The 26078-nt window shown below is 50.7% G+C and overlaps 1 protein-coding gene and 1 long non-coding RNA gene across 4 annotated transcripts in view; one reads left to right on the top strand and one right to left on the bottom strand.

Moving 5' to 3' along the window:
- Positions 1 to 26078, top strand: part of XYLT1 (xylosyltransferase 1) — a 334192-nt gene that overhangs the window by 105559 nt on the left and 202555 nt on the right. For all 3 annotated transcript variants that reach the window (XM_021086555.1, XM_021086556.1, XM_021086557.1), the window contains exon 2: positions 242 to 280. In XM_021086555.1, coding sequence (XP_020942214.1) covers positions 242 to 280 — 39 coding nt within the window. The remainder of the gene's footprint in view (positions 1 to 241; positions 281 to 26078) is intronic.
- Positions 1943 to 8151, bottom strand: LOC110259921. The gene is made up of 2 exons (XR_002342401.1): positions 7761 to 8151; positions 1943 to 4099 (listed from the first exon to the last, which is right to left on the bottom strand). It is a non-coding gene; the product is annotated as an uncharacterized LOC110259921 (long non-coding RNA).

Genomic DNA, 26078 nt, shown 5'->3' with positions numbered 1-26078 from the left:
ACCCCTTAGTGAACGATTTGAGCCTCCTTCATCCTCTGGGTGTGAGAGGGGGTGTGGGTGTGGGGAGATTGGGCCAGGCTGTCCTTCTGTCTCCTGGGGTAGGAGCGACAGTGTGGGGCCACCCTCCCCGTGGGCTTGCTGGGGTCACTCAAGAGAAGTGGCTTTGTTTGAGAACTGATGGTGGGGCAGTCAGTTGCATTTTCCCCGCCACTCACATGCGTTTTCTCCTTTCTTCCCGCAGGACCCACAGCCAAGCCCTGTGATCACCCTGGAGACCCAGGTCAGTACCTTCCCATGGTCTCTGTCACTTTTTCTGCCCTGATGCTTCTGGAAGAGTTCTCTGGGGCGTGTTTCTGCCTCCGCTGGGCTCCAGAACTCGGAAAGCCTGGACGGACACATGATGCCGCCCTCCTGCCCTGTAGGGATGTGTACCTGCCTGCAGGTGTGTGTTCACACCCCAGCTGATTGCATATGAGTGAGTGTGCACATGCGTGTGTGCAGCCAGGTTCTGAAAGCAGCGTGGGAAGAACCGGACCCGTTCCTTTTGAGTTTTCCTCTGCCCTTTTCTTCCGCCCAGCCATCACGAGGAGGTGACAGATGAGGCACACAGCGAGGGGCCGGCTGCTCTTTCATGTCTTGAGTTTGGAGAACTTTCTCCCCTTGGCAATTCCTGGCATCCTTGGGTCTGCTGGCACAGTGGGCTGTTCCGAGGGGTCTGCATCACGGAGGCGTGGCCTTGTGGGGCAGGTGACAGCGAGCCTTGTGAGGACGGCCTGGCCCTTACTGTGCACTTTCTGCTTTCCTGGGAGATGGGACAGAGCGCAGCTGTGGGTCCAGCAGCCACAGGTGGAACCCCAGAATGTCTCAGCCCCCATCTTTCCCTCTGGAATATTATCGCCACAGGGACAGTGCCTACCCTGCAGGGCGGTGGTGAGACTTACAGGAAATGGTCTCTACAAAGTGATGGTACAGGAGTTCCCTGGTGGCCTAGAATTTAAGGGTCCGGTGTTGTCACTGCTTTGGTGTGGGTTTGATCCCTGGCCCAGGAAGTTCTACATGAAAACAGAAAAAGGTCATCGGTGCATACTAAGTGCTTAGCATTATTAGTGTTTCATTTATTTATTTACTTTTTCAGGGCCACACCCGTGGCCCATGCAAGTTCCCAGGCTAGGGGTCCATTCCGAGCTACAGCTGCCAGTCTGCACCAGAGCCACAGCAGCGCAGGATCTGAGCCACGTCTGTGACCTATACCACAGCTCACAGGGATGCCGGATCCTTAACCCACTGATTGAATCTGAGTCCTCATGGATACTGGTCGGGTTTGTTTCCTCTGAGCCACAATGAGAATTCCAGTACGAGTGTTTCAAACCCATAGAACTGTTGGGTTTCTGATGAGACGTGAAGGGGGCGTATCTTTGGATGACTCATTCCATCCAGCGCCCCACAGCTCAGGGTGTCAGCTGGGCCAATGTCTCTGAGCATCTCCAGGCTCCTCAGTGACTCTTGCAGTTTGCTCGTTGCCAAGGACCACAGGCCCCCCACCCTTCGACCCCCTCCCTGGCATCTCTGCCCTGGACTTCCCCAGGGGAATGAGGAGCAGCCTCATCCCACCCCTTCCTCCTTCCTCCATCAGGAGGGCCTGATGTTGTGGGCAGAGTAGGTTCTCAGGGGCTCTCTGTGCTCGGCTGGCCTCTGGTTGACCCCCGCCCCCACTTTTCCCTGCGTCGGTTTCAGGGCTGACCAGACAGCAGAGCTGGCAGGAAGGGGCAGCGCGTGGGACTTTGAGGGGCCAAACGCCCAGTGCGCAGCCCCTGATGGACCCTCCTCTGCTCTGGTTTTCCCCAACTTCTGCCGTTCCCTCATCACCTCAGCCGTGCTTGCCATGTGTGAATAAGTCACCTAAAAATACATTTCCCTTTAAATGAACATATTTATTGTATTCTTTTTTTTTTTTTTCCTTCCTTTTTTCGGCCGCCTGCAACGTATGGAGCTCCTAAGCCAGGGATCAGATTTGAGCCACCGTTGAAACCTATGCCACAGCTGCACCACACCTGTGCTGGGCCAGGACTAGAACCTGGGTCCCAGCGCTCCCAGAGACCCGCCCGTCCCCTTACACCACAGCCGGATCTCCTAAATTCACTTACTTTCCTTTCAGAAGGAGACTTGGCCTCAGCTAGCGGTTCCCCATCAGGGGTGTCTTTGGCCCTCAGAGGGCGTTTAGCCCTGTTGAGGCATTTGGGTTTACCTCACCTTGCCAGGGAGCGGGGGTGGTTACTTACTGGTCTCTGGTGAGTAGAAGCCAGAGAGGCTGCTAAACATCCTACAAGATGCGGGACGTCCCCACAGGAAGAATTATCCAGCCCTAAATGTCAGCAGGGCCGAGGTTGAGAAACGCTATCTCGAGGAACCATATTGCTGAAATCACACCTTTGACATGCCAGTTAGATATTTTTTCAAAACATTAAATCTTAAATTCATAATATTGAAAAGCTCCTTTCGGTGCCCTCAAAAACCATCCCAGAGGACTCTCAGAGGTAGGTGTGCCCCACTTTGGGAAATGTGACTCCCCACGCTTAGGAGAGAACTTCTAGGGTGCGTTCTTAAAATGCTGGCCTTTCTCTTCTTTATCAGTCTCTGCCCAGAAAGAAAACGTACAGGCTCAAACCCTGGGCACATAGTCTGTGCCCAGAATTCTGGAAGCCAAAACTCACTGGGGTGGAGTGCCTGTAGCCTGGATGGATGGCTCTGGGTGGTTCTGGATGGTTCCATCCTTGGCCTTGCTCTATCTTTCACTATGGATATGGCCCAACCAGCCCTTCAAAACCTCCTTGGAAAAGAACAGTCACATGCCCTCGGTTCCGGCCAGCATGCTGGGAGTGTAACAGCTCAACCCTCCACAATGACCTCTCAGAGACCCCAGCCCTGGTCCGTAGCCACCCGTGGCACAAGGTGGGTTTTCTGCATTGATGTCACGCCATCAGGGAAACGGCTCCATTTGTCTCCAGCCAACACCCCATTGGTCTCATCTGGTGCTCGGTCTTTGGGGAACTGTAGGAAGTTATTGTCTTTCTCCGAGTTCTGATTTCCCACATTCAAGAGACACTGGAACTCAGCCAAAGTGCAAATGTTTTTTTGTAACTGTTGGCACAAGGCCGTGGCCAGATCTGCCTGGATGCCGGGCCTCAGCCTGCTGGGACTCACAACGGGATTGGCTGCTGCCTGCAGGGAGGTCAGACGAGAGGAGCAGGGAAAGGTTTTCTGGCAGAACGTGGCACCCCAAACATTACCCACATGGCACGAGCAGGACGGCAGATGTGGCTGAACTTGGAAGAGCCAGCCATGCAGAGGCAGGTGGCGGACATACTTGAGCCCGAGGTCAGTTCCTGCTTCCTCCCTCCAGTGCCCTTTGCTCCGGAGAAAGGCACTCTCTGTTCCGACCTGGAGCACAGGGGCACAGGTGGGCCTGACCCCTGGATTTCATGTGGCAACAGCCCGGCTTGCCCTGTCTCCCTAGTAGTCACTGCATCAGCCCCCACCTCCTGCTTGGCGAATCTGTCCCCGAGCAGCTGTTCTGAGTTGGAGGAGGTGGCTTGAGTGGCTGCTGAGGCTTCTTCTAACACCCTCTGCCATTGGCACGGCAAAGCTCCGCATCTGTCCTTGTCTGCGGGACTCTGCTTTATGGCCAGATTAATAGAATGAGGAAGCCTAGTGAGGTTTAGATCCGTGGTATCAGCTTTCCCTCAGCAGGTGGCCCCTGGGGGGTGCCGAGGAATCCCTGGCTTTCAGTGGTGAATGCTTTTCTTTTTATTTTTTTTCTTTCTTTCTTTTCAGGGTCACACCTGCTGCATATGGAAGTTGCCTGGCTAAGGGTCGAATCAAAGCTATAGCTGCTGGCCTACACCACAGCCACAGCAAGGTGCGTCTGAGACCTATGCCGCAGCTCACAGCAATGCCAGACCCCCGACCCACTGCACAAGGCCAGGGATCAGACCCGCATCCTCATAGATTCTAGTCGGGTTCCTTTTCACTGCTCCACGATGGAAACTCTCATGAATGCTTTTCTCGTCTCCAGGTGGCGGTTACCTGGGAACCAGGTGACCTAGAGATGAAAAAAGAAAAGTCTGAAGGGAGTTTGCGTTTGGTTAGCAGCATTGTCATGATGTCCACTCACTGACATCATTTGCCAAGAACTGGCTTCTCCCACTGAATCCTCCAATGCCCCTATCACCTAGGTCTTTTCATAATACCCAGGTGAGGCCCCCTGAGGGTCAGAGAGGTTAAATAACTTGCCCAAGGTCACACAGGACCTAGCATTGATGTCAGACTCGGGGCCGTATGACATCAGAATCTATCGTCTCAACCTCTCTCCTATTTTTTTGTTTTTATTTTTTCTGTCTTTTTGTCTTTTGAGGGCCACACCTGAGGCGTATGGAGGCTCCCAAGCTAGGGGTCTAATTGGAGCTGTTGCCGCTGGCCTACACCACAGCCACGGCAATGCCGGATCCTTAATCCACTGAGCGAGGCCAGGGATCAAACCCACGACCTCATGGTTCCTTGTCAGATTGGTTTCTGCTGCACCATGACGGAGACTCCCCTCTCTCCTATTTTTGCAGAAAAAAAAAAAAAATTGCTTTGATCAGTAGAAAGATTTGTTAATGCTTAGATAGAGCTGGAGGGACGCGCTTGAGGTATGCACCTCGAGGTCAGTATCGATAAATAGATGGATGGATAATGCTTTGCACAAGAATCCACAGGTGCACTTCGATAAGTAGGTAGAGGGATGATAGATGGATAGGTAAAGAGATAAATGGAATGCTTTCCATAGTGAGTAATTCTTTGACAGATCGGTTGCCACAAGACTTGTGGGTAAAAGGGTTTAAAGGGTTTAAAGCAGTGGACCCAATAGAAAATTTATTTTGAAAACAACAAAAGTGAAACACCTCCCTGCGCATCAACGGTGTGTTGGCAAGTTTGAAGGCTCGTTATTTGATTCTCTCGTTCTCACTGATCCCCAAGATGGTGTATGTCTTTTATGACTTCCCTCCAACTGGCAAAGCCTCTCATCATTTAATTTTAGCTTCTCTGCCTCCCTCCCTGCCACCCCCCAGCCCGACCCAGCTTCACTGTCAATTAGCTAATGGTCTCTCCTCTACCCGGAGATACCCTGGGCAATGCGAGAAAGGAACTTGAGTAAAGATTGATCCGTCTGGGTCTTTGTGAAGTTGGCTCTCTTTGGAGGGGAGCAAACCTTCACTTACGCTGAGATTCCTCTCAGGACCTTAAGATCCAGGGCATCAAGAGGAAGACTCCTGACTGCTCAGCTTTTAGCAACCAACCAGGTCCTTGAATTTCTTTGATCAACTAAGAGAGGGAGGGAACAGCTTTCAACCAACAACTGGGTCCTTGAATTTCTTTGATCCACTAAGGTTGGGGGCAGTTACATTTACATCATTTAAAGATGACGCTGGAGGCCTTGGAGATTGTGAACAAAGCCCACAAAGAACCTGAGTAGTGGGTGGAAGGAAATCAGCACATGCGAAATTCATCCCTTCATCCAGCGGCTTGTTTGATAGTTTTGGGCCAGGAAGAGGCAGGGCCTTGTGCTTGAAGCTAAAGATACAGCAGTGAACTGGCCAGAAGGTGCCTTGCTCATGGAGCCCCCATGTGGGTGGGGGGGTGGGAGTGGTGGTCAGACAGTGAAAATGGGAACAAATAAATCTGCTTGTACTTTCAGGGAGTAATGGGTGAATAAAAATAAGATCCGTAATCGGAAGGAATATAAGAAAAAGAATGTTTTTATATATGTATGACCAGGTCATTTTGCTGTACAGCCCAAATTGACACAACATTGTAGATCAACTATACTTAAATTAAAAAAAAATTAAGATTAAAACAAATAAGGAGTTCCCATTGTGGTGTAGCTGGAGGGAATCTGACTAGTATCCATGAGGATGCAGATTTGGGATCCGGTGTTGCCATGCGCTATGGTGTAGTTTGCAGACACGGCTCAGATTCCGAGTTGCTGTGGCTATGGTGTAGGCCAGCAGCTGTAGCTCAGATTCAACCCTAGCCTGGGAATTTCCATATGCCCTGTGGGTGTGGCCCTAAATACCAAAAAAAATAAATAAAATAAAATAAGACCAGACTGTCTGTAAGAGGGAGTGACTGGGCACCCACAGATGGGCGGTAGCGGGTATTTGGGGGATTTTCTCTCTGGAAGTGTCCAGCTCAGGAGTTGACATTCGAGCTGAGAGCTTACAGTGTAAAGAGTTAACCAGGCACAGGGATGGCAGTGACAGTGTCCTGAAGGTTTTGCATATTGTATCTGGGTTCCTGTAAAAATAATGTCCACTTTCCTTAGAATCAATTAAAGTGTTAGCTCCTTGGAGCGCCTTCAGTGCCTCTGTGTCATTAGAAAGTCAAGATGAGCAGTTCCCATTGTGGCTCAGTGGAAACGAATCTGACTAGCATCCGTGAGGATGCGGGTTCGATCCCTGGCCTGGGTCGGTGGGTTAAGGGTCCAGCGTTGCCATGAGCTGTGGTGTAGGTCACAGATCCGGCTCGGATCCCATGTTGCTGTGGTGTAGGCCTGTGGCTACAGCTCTGATGTGACCCCTAGCCTGGGAATCTCCATATGCCTCAGGAGCGGCCCTAAGGAAAAAAAAAAAGTCAAAATGAATAAGGTATTACCTTCTTAGGCAAGAGTGAAGGGCAAAGACTGAGGAGGTGGGAGAGAGGAAAAGGGGCTTAAACCGAGGGCCGCCTGGTCAAACTAAGCCCAGGATGAGCATTCTGACTGACAAGGCCAAGAGCACCTGCGATTTAAGCAAAGTTGTGCTGGGATAATCGGGGCTTCAATGAGAAATCCAGCTAATAGTCATCATTCGCTGGTTCTTGCTCTGCTGAACAGAAGCCTGAGTCAGAACCAGTGGTTCACAACTTGGAGGTGTGTCCCCTTCGCGCCAGGGAATATTTAGTGATGTCTGGAGGTATTTCTGATTGTGCTCCTGGCATCTAGTGGGCAGAGGCTGGGGATGCTGCCGAACACCCTACCTCGTGTGCGAGAAAGACCTGCTGGCCCCAAGTGTCTGTAGTGCCCAGGGTGAGAAATGCCGTCGTAGTGTCATTTGCTCTGTGGCAGCTTATTTTAGAAAGTCCGTCCCAGCCGCGTAGTTGTGCCCACGTAGAAGGGTGTAATTTGTTCCTTCCCTGGTGTTGTTCTGTTTATGTTCAAACATCACCCTCTCGGGTTAATATCAGATCTCCTGCCCCCAGGCTCTTGGCCATGACACATCTTTCCTGCAAAGTCACCAGGTCTGAGTTGCCCATAAGTGACAACATGCCAGGGGGGGGGGTGACTCATGACACTGATGAGCATATGCACCGTGTGTGCCAAAGGGAAGTACCCCTCAGATACGGTTTCCTGCAAGATGCTAGGGCCCAACGGAGCAGAGGACGTGCAGAATTAAGGGGAAAAACATTAAAAAACCCTGCTGGTTGGCTGGGTTCAGAGAGGGGCGAGGCAAGACTTCTGGACCCACGGAGCAGGCCTGGTGAAAAACTCAAGGCCCAGTTCCTCTTTCAGAGACAGATCACAGCCGCCTCTGTGCAAACTTCTCTGTCCTGAAGCTCTTCCCGCCTCACCGGATGAAAGCAATGGCTGTCTCCTGGCCTCGCTTCCAGCTCTGGGCTTCGACGAACCTTTTCCTCCATGGAGAGTGGTTTGGGGAGTAATCAGAGAGTCTCTGAACGGCTCTTACCTGAGTCTCCAGGCCATTAATTCTTACGGTGCCCAGCATCTGTCGAGAGGACCGCAAGACCAAATTGCTTCTCAGATCATCTGCTTCCCTCCCGCCGGCCTCCGTGGGGGAGCAGAAGCTTTCTGGAGCAGACAGGCCTGGCTTGGGGTCCAGCCAGATCCTTCCACCACGATCGTTTCCTCTGGCTCTGATTTGCTGGGTCTTTAATTAGCCCTGGTGGGAGGGGTGGGGCGGGGAGGTGGCCGGCTGGACCACTGCCTGGGCCAGGGCTTGGCTCGCCGGGCGGGGAGGCTGGATCCAGCCGTAGAAACGATCTCAGGGAGGGTTTGCTGGGCTGCAGCCACGGTGCCTCCCTCGTCTGTGTGACTCTGGGCAAACCAAGTGATGCAACTATTCCACAAATAGCCGGCGAGTTCCCTAAAGTGTGGCCACAGGCACCATTTGGAGAAATAGATTCTGTTGAGGTCATTATTTCTCTGTTCTCAGTGGGCGCCGCCTTCTCCCAACACATTGAAGGTTTGAGTTGAGCCCTTGACACCTCAAATGACTGCTCCTTAGACCCATATAGGTTGACTCTGTGTTTATTATGAGCCGACAACCACACATGGCACGTATATCTGTAAACACAGTGCTTTTAGCCAACGTTCATTGAGCACTGGGAGTTCCCTGGGGGTGCAGCGGGTTAAGGATCAGGTGTTGGCACTGCCGTGGTGCAGGTTCGATCCCTGGTCTGGGAACTTCTACATGCCGTGGACAAGGCCAAAAAACAAAACAAAGCAATAAAACAACAAACATGCTGGGAATTGTCCTCAGTAGGCTCATTACGTGGAGTTACTCCGATTTCACAGCTCTCCCCTGTGAGAGGGATTACTGTCATCCCCATGTAACAGATGATAAACTGAGGCGGTACCAGGGTAAGCTGCTTGTCTAGTAGCTAACAGGTGGAGCAGCCAGGGTTTGGACCCGGGAGTCTAGCTTCCACTTATCAGGAAACATAACCCGATCGGGCAGGTACTAATCTTAGTCCCATTTTACAGAGGGGCCAACTGAGTCCCAGAGAGACTGAGTTTCCTGTAAAAGTTACAGTCAGTAAGTGGAGGCTGGATTAGAACCCGGTTCCAAAGGAAGGGCTCCTTCCTACATTGCTATGTTGCTAAACTAGATGAACGGGGAGAGGCATTAGGTACAGGTTACAGAAGTGTACTAGGCAGAGACAGAGATGTAGATGTCGTTATTAGATCTGTAACTTTGTTATGTAATGTATGTATGTCCAGTCACATCCACAGACTCAACCACCATGAATTAGACAAAATTACAGAAAGTTCTAAAGAGCCCAATTTGCCTTGGCCATGTGCTGGCAACTATTCACTTAGCATTTACATTGTCTTAGGTATTATAAATCATCTAGAGGTGAGTTAAAGTATATGGGAGGATGTATTACAGGCTATATGCAAATACTGTGCCTTTTTTTTTTTTTTTTGATCTTTTTGCCTTTGCTCCTGCGGCATATGGAGGTTCCCAGGCTAGGGGTCTAATTGGAGCTACAGCCGCTGGCCTTCCCTAGAGCCGTAGCAACGTGGGATCTGAGCCGCGTCTGCAGCCTACACCACAGCTCACGGCAATGCTGGATCCTTAACTCACTGAGCGAGGCCAGGGATCGAACCCGCAACCTCATGGTTCCTAGTCGGATTCTTTAACCACTGTGCCACGATGGGAACTCCCTGTGCCATTTTAGATAAGGGCCTTGAGCACCTATGGATCTTGGTCTCTGTATGGGGCCCTGAATCCCCCCAGACATACAGAGGGGCGACTGTATAATACATATATTATATAATGTGTTATCATACACATTATAGTTTAGTTGTCATGTATATATGCATTGTATCTTAGAAAATATAATTCTATACCCAATTGTATCTCTGTGTCTAATCCCTATATCTTTCGAATCTGTATCTAATTTATATCTATATCTTCTGTCTGTATACATCATATCTCATACATTGTAATGCATGTATGGATAATGTAAACAATATAACATATATATATGCTACATATAGATTAGATCAACATGGAGATTAGCTGCAGAGATACAGACTACATATTGAGATGATGTCGCTATAAACGTGGGCATAGATTAGACACAGATATAGCTGGAGTTACAGATATAGTTGTAAATAGAGATAGAAGAAGGGTAATCATTTTCTCAGCAATCCCCGGCAGACAGGTTTGGAAATACCAGTCTGTATGGAGAGAATTCCAGATGAGGTTCTGGGCAGTGGGAGGGTCCCCCTGCAAAGAGCAAGCAGAGTGGTCCCACAGTGAGGAAGGGACACTCACAGCTCCCCCAAAGCAGATGCACCTCGCAGAGGCCCCCGACCCCAGTCGCTGAGCAGAAGCCACGGTGTCACCAATTGAGTCTGTGTCGCCAGATTTGCATCGAATTGCAAGCTGGAGGGTCAGTGAGCAGGTGCTGCTGACGTTTGGCGAAATATCACACGTCCCAGGATGTTGGAGTTTTCGTCTGTCTCTTCCTCCTATGGATGGGAACTTGGGAGCTTAACAAGAGAAGGTTCTGGGGCTGGAATGTTCAGGCTGGCTTTGAAGGTTCTAGTTATCGTGATAATTCAGTTAAGAAAATTGCTGTCCCCTAAAATAGCAGCAGGACGGATGAGGACAGAGGAGGGTGAGGGATGTCAATGTCAATACCCAGGGGCCAGACTTGGGAGCATTTCAGAACCAGAACGGACCCCAGATGCTGCTTCTGTAACACTGCCCACATGTTTCCTTTGCATCTAGGACTCTGCTAAGGGCTTTTATGCGTCATCTCATCTGATCATGACCCCAGCACTGGGGGAAGGGGCTCGTGTTCCCCTCCTTTGAAGGTGAAGACAACAGGGCATTGACAGGTTAAAAACTTGGTCCAGGGCCACAGCTTTCCTGAGTGACAGAGGGAGGACCGGAGCCGGGCTCCATGTCCTGCAGCGTTTGCTCTGCCCGCTGTCCCTCAGGGCTAATCGGGATCCGCCTTTTTCTTTACATGAGAGAAAACCCAGGGTGGCTCAAAAGTGTTCGTGGTCCCTGAGCGTCCTAGTGGCCGACCCCGATGCCCTGCCATTGTCAGATGAGTGTCACATGGTTCCTGGTAATGGGATGCAGTGGGCTCAACGGGGAAGGTCAGCGACCCCACATCCCCTGCAGGCACCCTCGTGTTCATTCCTTCCACCTCAGGCATTAAGTCTCAGCTGAGATGAAGGTATTGGGTGTCTTCTGCCCCAACTCCATCCTGACCTTGGATTTCATCAGCTTGGATTGCTCATTGCTTTGGCCAAACAGAGGCAGGAGATGGGAGCCCGGGGACAGTGGAATGAGGAGGGCGGCGAGTCATAGCTAAGCTTCTTTCTCCAGGATCTGATCACACAGATCCCCGCTGAGGCCAGCCCTGCTTTCCTCATTTCCCTTAGAAAGTATCTCTTTGTAAAGTGTCCCCAGCTACCCCCTAGGGGAGTGGCATCTGTTTCCTGGGGGCCTGGCCACCGAGCCTGCCTCCAGCTCATTCCCAACACAGCACTGCCTCCAGAATTTCCCAGGGTGAGTCACTGTCATCTCATGTCATGTTGTGATAAAAGGGGAGGTTTTCAGACCAAGGGATGGTCTCAGAATGGATGGGGAGGAACAGGGATGCTCTTGAAACTTGATGCCCAACGGTGGGTGTCTGGGCATTTTTCTGGGCAGAGGGTCAGGGCTGTCATTCTATTTGTGACAACCTCCCCCCAGAACCAAACTGAGAAGCAAAATGTTCCCAACACCTTCGTGCTAAATACAGCATGAGAAGGCCCGCAGGCATGAGAAAGGGACCCCAGGCAGGGGCCACTTTGCTCTGTGTCTCGTCATTCGCACCCGCTGCCTGTCCAGGCTGATGAGGCGGAAGGGCGGGCCTTTAGCCACCCCCCCACCCCCCACCTCTGAGCAGAGGGACAGGCAGAGAAGTTCTTTGTGCCTGCAAGGAAGGCCTTGGCGGACTCTCCTTTTCTCTCTTTCTGTCACGCCTCCAGGAAATATACCCTTCTTAGCACTTGAATCTGATTTCTCAGAAGCACCACCACCTCTGAGAGCCCCTGGCCACTTCTCCAGTCCAGGCGTCCTGGCTGAGGAACTGGGATGCCCCCTCCCAGCTCCAACCTCCTGTAACCCTCCCTGCCAGGTTCCAGTGCCTTTCTGCAGAGGAACTTCTTAATTGTAATAACCCCTTTCTCATTTTCTCTGGGAACTGTAGCTCCTATTTGTCCGCTGAAGGGAAGGGACTGGGTGGCAAACTCAAGTGAGCCTGGGTGCAGGTGCCAGAAGGGTGGGGCTGCGGGCAGTGGGACCGTTTTATTGTGCTGAGAAGGAAAAGCCCAGCCAGCTGTAAAAGGGACCTAAAGCGACTTCTTTGCCAGAAGCTCCCTGCCCTAATTATAAGGCCCTGCTTATCCTGGGGGCAGGAGGTAACTTTCTCATGACATCATCCTAGTCCCAAGGTCATGCCCAGGCTTCCTGGTGACATCTTCAGCTGGGCCCCCCGGGTCTTTGTTTGTTTGGAGGCAGGGAGGGGTGTTGAAGGATTTTTGAAAAACTGGAAGGTAAAACCCTGCTGAGCCTCTAGAAGACAGCTAGTGGCAAGGACCAGCTGCCCCCTGTGGATGGGGCCCAAGGTCACCTGTCATAAAAGACTCCAACTGGTCTGTTCCACCCACTCCCCCACCCTCACCCCGACAGGCCCCTCCCTTGGGGCATGGTCTCGGTGGCACTCCCTGCACAGACAAGATTGTCTATCCTTTTAGGGCGTCAGCTGCCAAGCCGCTTAAGGCAGCCTGGACCTGGTCGCCCTGTGCAGCCACTTGGTAGGGCAGAGAGGGGCCTTGTGGACTTTGCAGCACATCACCTGGCTTGCCACTTGCCCTGAGACCTGCCACCTGCCGGCTGATGTCCCCATACCTCAGTGTCTCTGAAAAACACCAGGGCACCAGCAGTAGCCCCAGGGTGTTAAAATGCCTTAACCAGCAGAACCATGCATGGCTGGGAGTATGGATTGTCCCCTTACAGTCCTGGGTTCGAGTCCTGGCCTCTTCACTTACTGAATGTATCCCTTTCAACACGTGTTTCAGCCTCCTGGGACTCAGTGTCCCCCCTGGTTAAAGCAGCTGTGACGACGACGGCCTCCTCAGGGATCTTTAGAGAAGGAGGTGAGGACACCTCATCGTCACTTATAAAAACTAACCTCAGCCTGCTTTCTCTTTTGTGTGCGGGGTGAGGACTCCAGGCTCCTTGCGTGTTCCCAGCCCATGCCCTGGTCAGGGTGAAGACGCCAAGAGGTCCCTTTGCAGGGATTGGTTGTCCTGTTTCTGGAACATTCTCCCTTCTCTATTTGGATGGCTGGTTCCCTCTTTGCAGAGAGGGAAGTAACATTGGTTAAAATGCCAGCATGTATTTGGCTGCTGAGCCTGGTGCCTGAGTCCTGTGAGTGGGCCGGGTGGGCTATTTGCCTGCATACAGGGCAGGGGTAGCTGTGTTGTCACCACAGGAGCAAAGGCCAGGCCCACTGGGACTCTGGGCTGTCGGCAGACTGACAGAGGCAGGCATGGTTCTTCTAATGAAGAAGCATCTTCTTGAGGTGAGGGTGTGTTCCAACACAGCCTGGCAGTGCAACCGCACCCGGTTGGCTGTCCCCATACAGCTTCCTCAAACAGCCGGCTGCCAACCAGCAGTAGCCCCAGGGCGGCGGGCGGGGCCAGGTCTCATCAATTCTTCTGGCTCCAGCCTGCAGGCCCCCCGCCCTCTTTTTTTGTCTTTTTAGGGCCACCCCCGAGGCATATGGAGGTTCCCAGGTTAAGGGTCTCATCGGAGGTGTAGCTGCCGTCCTACACTAGAGCCACAGCAACGCAGGATCTGTGCCGAGTCTGCAGCCTACACCACAGCCGGATCCTTAACCCACTGAGCGAGGCCAGGGATCGAACCTGCGTCCTCATGGATACCAGTCAGATTTGTTTCTGCTGCGCGATATTGGGAACTCCGTGCATGCACCTTTTAGAGGTCTCCCTTCCCCAGGGTGGCCCCCTTCACCCTGCTCATCCACCAGGTTTGCTCAGCCAAGGCACTCCTGCCATTTGGGACTGGATCCCTTGTCATTGTGGGGGCTGTCCTATGAGGGTGACCTGGTCTCTCCCTACCAGATGCCAGTGGCACCACCGCCTCCCCAGTTGGAACCACCCCAGATATTTCCAGACACAGCCAGTGTCCCCTAGCGACACGCTGACCCCAGTTGAGAACCCCTAGCCTGACCCGGTGTGGTTCGCAGGGACTGTGATGAAACGGTGCTGGGAGGGTTAGGTCAAGTCCACTGCTTGCGGAAACCCCCTCCCCCCTTGCCGCCACCACCCTCAATCTCGTTGGATTTTAAGTCTTTGCGCTCAAGGGACTTCATATGGGCCAGGGTCATAAACAAATTAGCACATGCTAATTTGAGTGTGGGTCAGATGAGGTAGAAAGGAAAATGCGAATGTTCCAGCAAACACTGAGGCACAGAAAGATAAAGGGCCCTGGGCTGGAGACCCCCAACCCCAGCTCTGAACCCTGGGTGCGTTACTTTTAGCTCAAGTGCCTGGTGGGGAGAGGGCCGCCTTTCAGGCGGGGCTCGTGAAGCCGGCAAGCGCGGGGTTGGCACATTCGCTGTGGTTTGGCTGTCTCAGGAGGGTGTGGGCTTGTCTGACACCCGGAAATAGTCTGTGGCTTTGGGACTGACTCTGTAACGTGTTCAGACCGGCTGGTTTCCCTCCCTGGTTACTGAGCTGACACTGTGCTGCAGTCACATCAGCTGCTCTTGTCTCCCTGGGCTCCATGAAAGGGGCCTATGTGCGGAGTGTTGGCTTATGACAAGCGGGCCGCTGTGTGCCCCTGGACATTGCTTGTTTCTGTGTTAGTTTATCATTGAGAGTTTCTCCACCCTGTTCCCGGTGGCTGGAAACATCTTTGTTCTTAATTTTTGCTCCTTTATTTATATTTTTGAATTTTCCTTCTGGGACTTGAGGTCTTTTTCTGGATTTGTTTTTCATCGTTGCTCTGATCAATAGTATATTGTGTTCTCCTCTTATTATGTTATCAAATAGTTCATTCAATGAATATTTGTTGAGGGCCTGCTCTGTGCCAGATACTGTTTTAGGGGCTAGAGATACAGCAGCGAACAAGGCAGACCCTCCTGCCGTCGCATTCTCTCTTTCTAGCCAGATGGTAAATGAGAGATGTGTGTTTACATGTTACATCAGGTGGGGGCAAGTGCTACGGAGGGAAGTTAGGCAGGAGAGGGGTGGGCCAGGCCTGGTCAGTTGAGGAGGGGTTGCCCTTTGACATTGGCGGGGCTGTGCGAAAATGAGGCCATGTTTGAGTAGAGACCTGAAGAGCGCGGGTGGGCAAGGAACAGGGAGCAGCCAGTGCAAAGGCCCTGAGGTAGGAGGTGCTCGGCATGTGGTTGCATCATAGAAACCAGTGTGGCTAACGCAAGAAAGAATAAGTGTGTGTGCTGGGGGGATGTGGGACCAGATCATTAGGATCTTGTTAAACCAGAAAGGACTTTTGCCTGTACTCCCTGCTGGGAAGCCTCTGAAGGAACTTGAGCAGAGGCGTGACATGGCCTGACTTTAAAATTGGGATTGGTTGTAGTCCTGCTGAAACTGCACTGTCGCTGGTCAAGGGCAGGCCCAGGAAGATGAGCAAGGAGGTGGCTGTTGCAGTAGCCAGGGCAGTGCAGCGGTGGCTTGGACCAGAGTGTTCACAGTGGAGGAGGGCAAGAGAAGAGGTTCGATTGTGGATTCTGCCGAGAGCAGAGCCGACTGGATTTACTGTAGGTGGGAAGCATATGAAGTAATACAAGCACATGATAAAAGATAAATCAAATAATACAAGTGAGTAGCAAGGGAAAAGTAAATCCTTATACTCCTTTTTCCAGTCTTCAGAGGCAACTGTTATTAGCAGTTTTCTTACTTCTCCTTCTAGTAGTTTCTTTGCATATTACTGTGTGTGAGGGGAGGCATTTTGTCTCAATGAAAAAGAATCTAAAGAAACGTATTTTAGGAGTTGCTGTCATAGCTCAGCAGTAACGAACCTGACTAGCATCCATGAGGACTCAGGTTCGATCCTTGGCCTCGCTCAGTGGGTTAAGGATCTGATGTTGCTATGAGCTGTGGTGTAGGTCACAGACAAGGCTCAGATCCTATGTGGCTGTGACTGTGGTGTAGGCTGGCAGCTGTAGCTCTAATTCGTCCCCTGGAAACTTCCATATGCCCAGGGGTGGCCCTAAAAAGACAAAAAAAAAAAAAAAAAAAGGAAAAAAGAAACATATTTTATAATAACTGACTGTTCCTCTCTGTATCTTAGATGTCGATTTCTGTCAGCAGCTATCACTCTTCCTCATTGTTTTTAACTGCCTTCTATTTTCTCCAGTGCTCAGCCTGGTGTCTGGTTTGTAGTAACTATTCAATAAATATTCATTGAATGGGAGTTCTGGTCATGGCTCAGCATTTAATGAACCTGACTAGTATCCATGAGGACACAGGTTTGATTCTTGGCCTTGCTCAGTGGGTTAAGGATCCAGCATTGCCGTGAGCTGTGGTGTAGGTCACAGACGTGGCTTGGATCCTGTGTGGCTGTGGTGTAGGCCGGCAGCTAGAGCTCTGATTCAACCCCTAGCCTGGGAACTTCCATATGCAGCAGATGCAGCCCTAAAAAGACTAAAAAAAAAAAAAAAAAAAAAAAAAAATCATTGAATGAATTAAATACTCCATCATCTATTTAACTGATTTCTTACTAGTGGACATTTAGATTGTTTCTCTCTCTCTCTCTCTGTGTGTGTTCCCTGTCCTTTTTTGTTTGTTTTTTTTGTTGTTGCTTTTTAGGGCCACACCTGTGGCATATGGAGGTTCCCAGGCTAGGGGTTGAATCAGAGACACAGCTGCAGGTCTACACCACAGCCACAGCAACGCCAAATCCTTAACCCACTGAGCAAGGGCAGGGATCAAACCTGTTTCCTCATGGGTCCTAGTTCGATTCGTTTCCGCTGCGCCACAGCGGGGACCCCTCTGTCCCCTATGTTAATGCTGCCATCCCTGTACACAGATCTTTCCACAGCTGCGTGTGTGTGTCTGGGGGGTGAATGCTTACACTGGGGATGACGGGCTCAGAGGGGGTGTGTGTGTTAGGTTTTGACAGGCCTGGCGGAACCTTCCTATTCAGAGGTTTCTTCACATTGCCTATCACAGCGATTTCCCGTTTCCCCTCTCAAAGCTCTGATGATTATCAATCTGTGTAATCTCTGTCAACCTGACGGGTAAAAACAGTACTTGCTGTTTGGATTTGCATTTTAGAGATGAGCGGGTGGGAGCATTTTGTAACCGTCGTATCTGTTGACGAATTCTTCAGCTCCGTTTCCCTGGGTGACGGGTGGCCGCGTTCTCCTCCTTAGCCTCCCGCAGATGTGCGGGGTGGGGCCCGGGACTGAGCGCGCGTGCCGCCAGCACCGGCCTAAGGGCCCAACACGCCCTGACTCACCGAACCACGTTCCCCGCACCCGGGGAAGCTTTCAGATCATGAAACTGAGGCTCGGGAGGAGCTAAAGAAGCCCTCCGAGGTCACGTGTCCTGTGGAGAGTAAGTGGGGAGCTTGCAGACCTTGGGGTTTTGGGGTTTAAGTTTTATTATTTTTTTAATGATTTTTATTTTTTCCATTGTAGCTGGTCTACAGTGTTCTGTCCGTTTTCTACTGTACAGCAAAGGGACCCAGTCACACACACATAGATCCATTCCTTTTCTCACATTCTCCTCCATCAGGCTCCATCACGAGTCACTAGATAGAGTTCCCGGTGCCACACAGCAAGGATCTCATGGCTTCTTCCTTCCAAAGGCCACAGTTTGCATCTACTAACCCCAGACGTTTTCTCTTATTTTTTTTCGTAGTGAAGTATAGTTGATTTATAGCATTGTATGAATTTCTACTGTACAGCAAAGTGATGCGGTTTTATACACACACGCTTTTTTTCATAGTGTTTCCCATTATGGTTTAATACGGGATTTTCAATATGGTTCCCTGTGCCACACAGTAGGACCGTGTTGTTTACCAATCCCAGTTTGCAAATGCTGACCCCAGCCTCCCACTGCATTCCTCCCCCAACCCTGTCTCCCCTGGCAGCCACAAGTCTGTCCGCTGTGTCTGTGAGTCTGGTTCTGTTCTGTAGACAGGTTCATTTGTGTCATATTTTAGATTCCACATACAAGTGATCATCATTTGGTATTTGTCTTTCTCTTTCTGACTTCGCTTGGTATGGTAATCTCTGTTTTCCTGAGCTTTGCAGATGTTATGGTTTTTGTTTTGTTTTGTTTTACAAATTGAAGGTTTGCTGCGATCCTGCCTAGAGCAAATCCGTTTTTCCAACAGCATTTGCTCACTTCCTGTGTGTGTCACGTTTTGGTCATTCTCACCGTATTTTGAACGTTTTCATTATGATTACATTTGTTGTGGTGATCCGAATCCGTGACCTTGGATGCTACTGTTGGGATTGCGTTGGGCATATTTAATGATAAAGATTTTTAATTAAGATACATACATTGTTTTCTTAAGATGCAATGTTACTGCACACCTAATAGGTAACAGTAGGGTGCAAACAACTTGTTTATATGCTGCGAAACCAAAAAAATTGATGTGGCTAGTTTTACCACGGTCTAGAACTGAACCCGCAACATCTCTGAGGTGTGCCTGCCTTGGACCTGCCATGCTGGACAGATAGGTGGCTTTGATAATGGCTGTGACCCTCCCACTTCCTTTAAGGCTCCATCACTCTGATGTTTTGGAAACAAGCCAAGCATTCCCCGGCTTTAGCGAATAAACGGATTGGACTCTGGCGTTTGGCTGCATCTGGGCTTGGGGCCCCAGCCTGTGGTGTGAGAGTTGCAGACACTGCTCTGAGCCAGATGCATCATGCCCAGGGCCACGCAAGAGACAGAGGTCACCTTTTTTCCCAACTGAATACATCTCCTCCTGGAACTGGATCTGGGGGCCGATTGCAGATGTGTCAGCAGTTAGAACTGTGGCCTGGATCAAGTAGATGGAAAGATAGAGACAGGTGGTGGAGGGAACAGATGGAAAGAAGGAAGGCGGATGGAGGGGAAGGATAGATTAATAGGTAGATATAAAAAAAATCACTGTTACACACTGAACACTGCTTCAGATAGCAGAGGCTGGAAGATGACAGACCAGTGCTCACAGATAGAGCAGGGCATTTAAACCTTTTCTGTGTCGTGGACCCCTGTGGCATCTGGCAAAACCTAGCCCCCCCTTCTCTGAATAATATTTCTGAATGCAAATAAATAAATGCATCAGAACACAAAGGAAAGCAGTTATATTGAAATACGTCTACCTATATGTGTGTGTGTGTATATACATATATATATAACAAATATGTGGGGTAATAATGCGTTTGCATCTTTATTAACACATTAAGTAACTAGATTTGGCGGCAGGTCTAATAACCACCATAATTTTGAAGTAGTGACAAGTGGGAATAATATTTTGAGACATCTGCTCGCAAAGCAGTATGATAGGAAAATATCTGTCATTTCTGTTGGTGTCAGAGTCTCAGGTCTTGCTAATACCTTTGCAATCCGGTGTCTACATTCATAACCAAAAGACATGCTAGATTACAGTTAGAGTTAGCAAAAGTGATTATGAACATAAATACAGACCTTCAAGACCCCCGGAATTCTTTCCGCAGACCCCCACATCTGTGGACAAGGACTAGATGGAGAGATAAATCATTGCAAGATGTGGTAGACTCATTTCATTGAGTGAAAGGGTGGAGAGGGTCCCCTATGTTATTTTAAAGAGTTGTCTTTCTTTGGGGGGGTCTTTTTAGGGCCACACCTGTGGCATATGAAAGTTCCCAGGCTAGGGGTGGAATCAGAGCTCCAGCTGCCTGCCTACACCACAGCCACAGCAACACCAGATCCTTAACCCACTGAGCAAGGCCAGGGATCAAACCCGAGTCCTCACGGTGATGAGTTGGGTTCGTTTCCACTGAGCCACACTGGAAACTCCCAAATGAGCTGTCTTGCTGTGTCTCTCTTTCTGTCCTTTTGTATTTTTCCTGATCATTTGTCATGGGAATTGTTGCATAAGAAATGGGCTTCTGATCTCTCTCCCTGGTGGAGTGCCCCCAGGTCTGTGATAACGTAAGGAGCACCTCGTCCAACCCAGAGCACACCCGGAAGGCTCCCTGGAGGGGCCTCGGCCCACACCATGGTCCTAAAGGGTGAGTGAGGGTGGATCAGGAGAGGCAGGCCTGCGAGGACACATGGCCATTCCAATGGAGAGAACAGAGATGAAAGGAGGTGTTCTCTCAGGAAATCACCAAAAATATATTGGAGTTCCCATTGTGGCTCAGTAGTTAACGAACCTGACTAGTATCCAGGAGGACGCGGGTTTGATCCCTGGCCTCCCCCAGTGGGTTAAGCATCCGGCGTTGCGATGAGCTGTGGTGTAGGTCACAGAGGCGGCTTAGATCCCACGTTGCTGTGCTGTAGCTCCAATTCGACCCCCGGCTTGGGAACCTCCATGTGCCGCAGGTGCGGCCCTAAAAAGCAAACGTATATATTTATTAATGGTGAACAGGGAGAGGAGCAAAGAATGGCAGAAGATGGGCCTGATGAGGTAGGCCTGGGCCCAGATGATGTAGACCGTTCAGGGAGCTTGAGATGTGTCAGCTAGGCAGTGGGGAGCCATAGACGGTGTTTGAGCAGGAGAGGAACATGGCCCAAGACCAGTGCGAGAAGGTCCCTCTGGCTGCTGCTTGGGGAAGGGATTGGAAAATGAGCTTGGAAGCAAGGGCACCAGAAGAGGGGCGTTCTGTCCGGAAGAGCTATGATGAAGGCCTGAGCCAGGGCAGGGCCAGTGCGAAAGGAGAGGAGGGGACAGGTGTCAGAGCCATTAATGTGTACAGTGGACGGGAAGGATTTGGGCACACGGGGGCGGGAGGTGGGGGAGAGCGCAGAAACCGTTAAGGTAGGAAAGTGTGACTAAAGCGTCAGGTTGAAGGGAAGAGGACACCCTCATTGGACCCTGGAGTTTGTACAATATCTTATGAGGTTGTCAAAGAACCAGTGGGACTGGAAAAGATTCTTTTTTTTCTTAATTTTTAGGTCTGCGCCTGCGGCATATGGAAGTTCCATGCTATGGGTGGAATGGGAGCTACAGCTGCCGGCCTACCCCACGGCCTTGGCAACACCGGATCCTTAACCCCTGAGTGAGGCCAGGGACCAAACCCTCATCCACATGAACGCTAGCTGGATTTGTAACATGCTGAGCCACACGGGAACTCCTGGAAACGGTTTTAAGGAGCCTCCCACTCCTGTTTGCCCAGAAGGCCAAGCCCTGGGAAGGGGGCCTTGCCTGGACTTTGCAATGTGGAATCTTGTACCCAGGACCCAGTTTGGGCAGAACTGCAGCGCTGCAAGTTGAACTCAGGCCGCTATCTTCCAGGAATGATCCGAGGCAAAGGGTAGTAAGAACTAAACCACTTTTTAAAAGAAAAACCTGCATTTTGCAGGGATTTATATGCCTTTCTGGGCCTGAATAATAAATTTTTTTACAGCTACTGCTGGCGTTATATATGACCTTATAAAATGCCATCATAGCATCTAGCGAATATGCTGTTGCAGGATATATGACTTTCTTTTCCAAGGGCTTTTGAAAGCATTGTCTCTGGCCTGGATGGGCCGGAAAGCTGCACTGTACTTCATCTGAGAGGGCAGACCAGCATCTCCTCTGGGACCGCTTGTCACTGCCAAGGTTTCCAGGCCCCGATGGGGCAGCCACTGGCAGGGAGCGCGCTGATCTGACACACGTGCAAAAGCCCCTGTGTTTGCGAGACCTCGGCTCAGCTCTTGCAAAGATCAGGCTGGCTCTTCCCCTTGGGATTCAGCCTGGCCAGGCTTACCCTGACCAATTTAGAAGCTGACCTTTTGCAAGGTATGAGTGTCTTTGATGGCCTGGGCTGGCCCTGAGGGCCTTCACTCTCTCTCACACACGCACACACATATGCTTTGGTGGGGAATGGGGGTCCAGTGTCCGCATCCTGTCATTGACCTTTGACTGTCTTCCTTGTTTTCGCCTTTCCCACCCCCCTCCCCCACCCTAGGACATGTGTATCCAGCGTTCACCATCCTCCAGAAAATAGGCTTTTTTCCCCCCAGGGGACGAGTATAATCAGTGCTGGGAAACGCTGGGCAGCGGCAGTGGGGGCTCGGGTTAATTGTTTTCAGGTTAACTGGGAGTTACCAGAAGACTGTTGTTTTAGTCCTCGCTTTTAAAGTATTTCCAAAGTGGGTCAGTCCCTGTTCCCCTGTGACAGGTCCATTGCAGGTAACGGATTTGATGATGCCAGTGGCAGGTTCCTCTCCGTGTGTACACGCCCCGCCCTCCACCAGCCCTTCAGCCTCTGCCCCTCGTCCACACCACGTGCCCCGCCCAGGGTGCCTTTCCTCCTCCTCCTTCTCCTTCTCCTCCACCAAGTCTTCCCAGCCAGCCAGACAAAGCAGCCAGGTCTCAATTTCTTTTCTTTCCTGTTTTGTTGTTGTTGTTGTTGTTTTGTTTTGTTTTGTTTTTTCATTTTTGGCCACCCCGTGGCATGTGGAGTTCCTGGGCCAGGGATCAGATCTGAGCCGCAGTCATGACTGAAACCACCGCTGTGGCAACGCCGGATCCTGAACCCACTGTCCCACTGTGCAGGGCCCAGGATCAATCGAACTTGCATCCCAGCGCTCCCAAGATGCTGTGGATCCTGCCACAGCGGTAACTCCAGCCAGGTCTCAACTTCTGATGGCAGCCTTTTTGAAGTGCCCAGGGTGCCCTGGTGGAGCTCAAGGTCACTTTCCGCAGGGCAGGGCGTGAACAAACTTTAAAGAAATTAACTGCTATCTGTTTATATTTCTAGCTACCTTCTATTTAGAACAAGAATTATCCTTGTTTTTCCTCGAGTTTATGGGTAGCATTTCCTTTTTAAATTAGTTCATGAAAAAGATAGATGAGCTGATTTCAAGAGCACTGGTGAATAAAGACAACAACAGACACTGCACGGAAAGGACAAAACCGGAAAAGTTAGCAGATGAATGATTAAAGTTTGGGAGGGGTGGAGTTCCTCTTGTGGCTCAGTGGAAAGGAATCTGACTAGCATCCATGAGGTTGCAGGTTCGATCCCCGGCCTCACCCAGTGGGTTAAGGATCCTGCATTGCCGTGAGCTGTGGTGTAGGTTGCAGATGTGGCTCAGATCTGGCATGGCTGTGGCTGTGGTGTAGGCCGGCGGCTACAGCTCTGATTTGACCACTAGCTTGGGAGCTTCCATATGCCGTGGGTGCGGCCCTAAAAAAGAAAAAAGAAAAGAAAATAAAATTTGAGAGGTGCGACTCTTCCTTGCTGTCCTCTTCATCCTGGAATTCCCAGGGCAGCAAGTGGGCAGTTCATTCGTTTTTCTGATCTCAGTTTGCTCATCGTGGTACCTGTCTTATGTGTTGGCCAGCCCTCATTCCAGGTAGCCAGCAGCCAGTTTTTAGGGGATCCATAATTAATTGCTCTTTTTCAGTGGGTTTTGTCACTGCCTCTGCTCCTTTGGGGAAAGTCTTTGTTAACATCAAAACTCTACACATCTCCCCCCCCCTCCACAAGAGAACAGGGATCAGTAGGAAAAAGGCCTTTTTTGAGAAGGATTTGCTTTCTTTGGCTGTGGTGTGTGAGTTCATTTAAGTGGAAGATGGGGCAAATACATCTTGCAAATCTGAGAAAGAGGCAGGGGATGGGTTGAAGGCCATGGTAGGCAGCATCTATTGCAGCCGCCTTTCTGCTGGGAAGGGTCCTGCCTGTAGAGAAAGGCCATGGCAGCCCCTCCTCTGGTTCCTGATAGAACCACCAGAGCCCAGCCAGATTCAGCTTGTCCATCATGAGGAACCAGTTGGGAGGAGACACTTAGCAAGTGATTGTGGACCGATGATCAATTAATTGGAAACCCCGCGAACCGACATTCTAAGTAGGCACCTCAGACATGAACCCCAGAGTTGTGCCGTCCAGCATGGTGGCCTCCAGCCATGTGGGCTGCCCAGCACTTGCCGTGAGGCTGGTTCAAGTTGAGCTGTGCTCTAGCAGGACGAGGTCCCCAAGTGTGGCATTGATATTTTTCATCCTGATTACATGATAAATATATATATATTTTTTTGTTGTTTGTTTGTTTTTGCTTTATGCTTTTTAGGGCCACACCCACGGCATATGGACGTTCCCAGGCTAGAGGTCGAATCGGAGCCATAGCCACCGGCCTACACCACAGCCACAGCAACCCGGGATCTAAGCTGCATCTGTGACCTACACCACACCTCATGGCAGCGCCAGATCCCCAACCCACTGAGTGAGGCCAGGGATCAAACCTGTATCCTCATAAATACTAGTCAGACTCGTTTCCGCTGTACCACAATGGGAACTCCCCAAATGATAATATTTTGAATATGTTCAGTGAAATAAAATAGATGACTCAAATCAATCTCTCCCATTTCTTTTTTTCCCCTTTCAAGTAAAATTTCAAGGCACATCTGTGGCTCACTCAGTGACGAAGGAAATTGGGGTGGATCAGTGCTGAACCTCAGAAAACAATTTTTCTTTTGAAATTGCCATGTTCTCAGTTCCTAAGCTCTGTGAGTCTCCCAAGTGGAAACAAGACGCGATTTCAGTTCATCGATGGTTCTGGGTAGTTGAGTTCACTTAATCAGGGCTTTTCCTCTAATCGCATCCACTGTTTCCTCTCTCCAGGGACAGGGCACTCTGCTCTTGGTCCCCGTTATTCACATGTTCTGTTCTCCGTGGCTCCTGCAGAATTCAGGGGTCCTGCCCACAGACCTGTGGCAGGGTGACAACAGAATGTTGGAAAAAAGAATGACTGCTGGGTGCTGTCAGTGGCCAGTCTGGGGATGATTCAAGGTTCAGTTATCTGAATACCGGAGCACTCGGCCCCCTGTCTTCCAGCTCCTGCAAGGAGATGCTTCTTGCAAGATGACCTCTTGAGGGGGACTTGGCAGCATCACAGTCTACCAGGGTCTTAACAGGTCTCCCTTTCTCAGGAACCAACTTGGTGTGAGAGTCAGGGATTCCCGCCCAGGGTCCTGGGAACGGCCGGCCACACGGCAGGTGAGACAGGCAGCAGTTTATGAGTGATACTCACAACCCCAGGGAGAAGGATGTCACATGCCATGAAAGGCCACACAGGGCCTTGCACTTGAGAACAGAGTGACCATCTAGGGACTTTGGGAGGCAGACTTTGTAATAGTCCCCAGAGAGCAAGGTGACCGCTGGTGTCCACAAGCGGATGTGGTCGCCTCGTTTGAATAATTCTGAGGACTGGCCGGCAATTGAAGCAGGGATAAGCAGGAATTGTAATAAGGAGGGTCGTTTGGGTAGGGGACCTGATCCAGGGGAGCACAGTGGGCAGGGGAGTTACTGTCGGGCCACTTGAGTCCCTCCGGATTTTCCCCAGTCATCAAGGCAGCACATGATAGTAATTTTAGCCCATGTCACAGTGTGCCTGTGGGAAACTGGATGGTAGAATCATCATATCCAGGGTTGACTCTTAGCTGTGTTGCTTATTAGCAGTTCAACTTAATAGATCCTTGATATGCTCATCAGTAGAATGGGGATATTAATATCTACTGTGTGTGTATGTGCGTGTGCCTCTGCCTGTCTGCATATATAGATACACACACACACTTCCACTTCCTTTCCCGAAGGGGGTTTAATCCCCTCCCACCTTTAAACAACAACAACATAACCACAACCAAATCAAAAACAGCCTTTAATGAAACACAGCTGCATCTGTTGAGCAAACTGAGTTCTTCCAGCCAAAGACTACATCTGGCCCTCCACGTACTGTTTCCACTGACATACTGGGGATTTGGTTTTGCATGGCCAGAGGCAGACATTGGCTCATTCTGTTTCAGGGCCAAGGAGCCAGGCTGTTAGTTTATGCAATGCTAAGCGGACGCAGTCTCCACCCTGGTTCCGAAGGCTTTCCTTGGCGTAGGGAAGACCGCTGCCTGGGAACCGGGCGCCTCCCAGCAGGATGGCCCTGGATGCCTTGAGCCGTTGGCTTCTTGGCTTAGAGATGGCCTTTCCCGCCCAGGCGCCCAGGGGACTGGCCGGGACCTGGTTGAGCAAAAGCTCCCCTTTCCTGCAGAACAGGGGAGGTAACTGTTGGCTTTTTCTTCCAGTTC

This window comes from Sus scrofa, chromosome 3 (assembly GCF_000003025.6).
Source record: "Sus scrofa isolate TJ Tabasco breed Duroc chromosome 3, Sscrofa11.1, whole genome shotgun sequence".
Classification (NCBI taxonomy): Eukaryota; Metazoa; Chordata; class Mammalia; order Artiodactyla; family Suidae; genus Sus; species Sus scrofa.
This window is presented reverse-complemented; position numbering and strand designations above follow the sequence as displayed.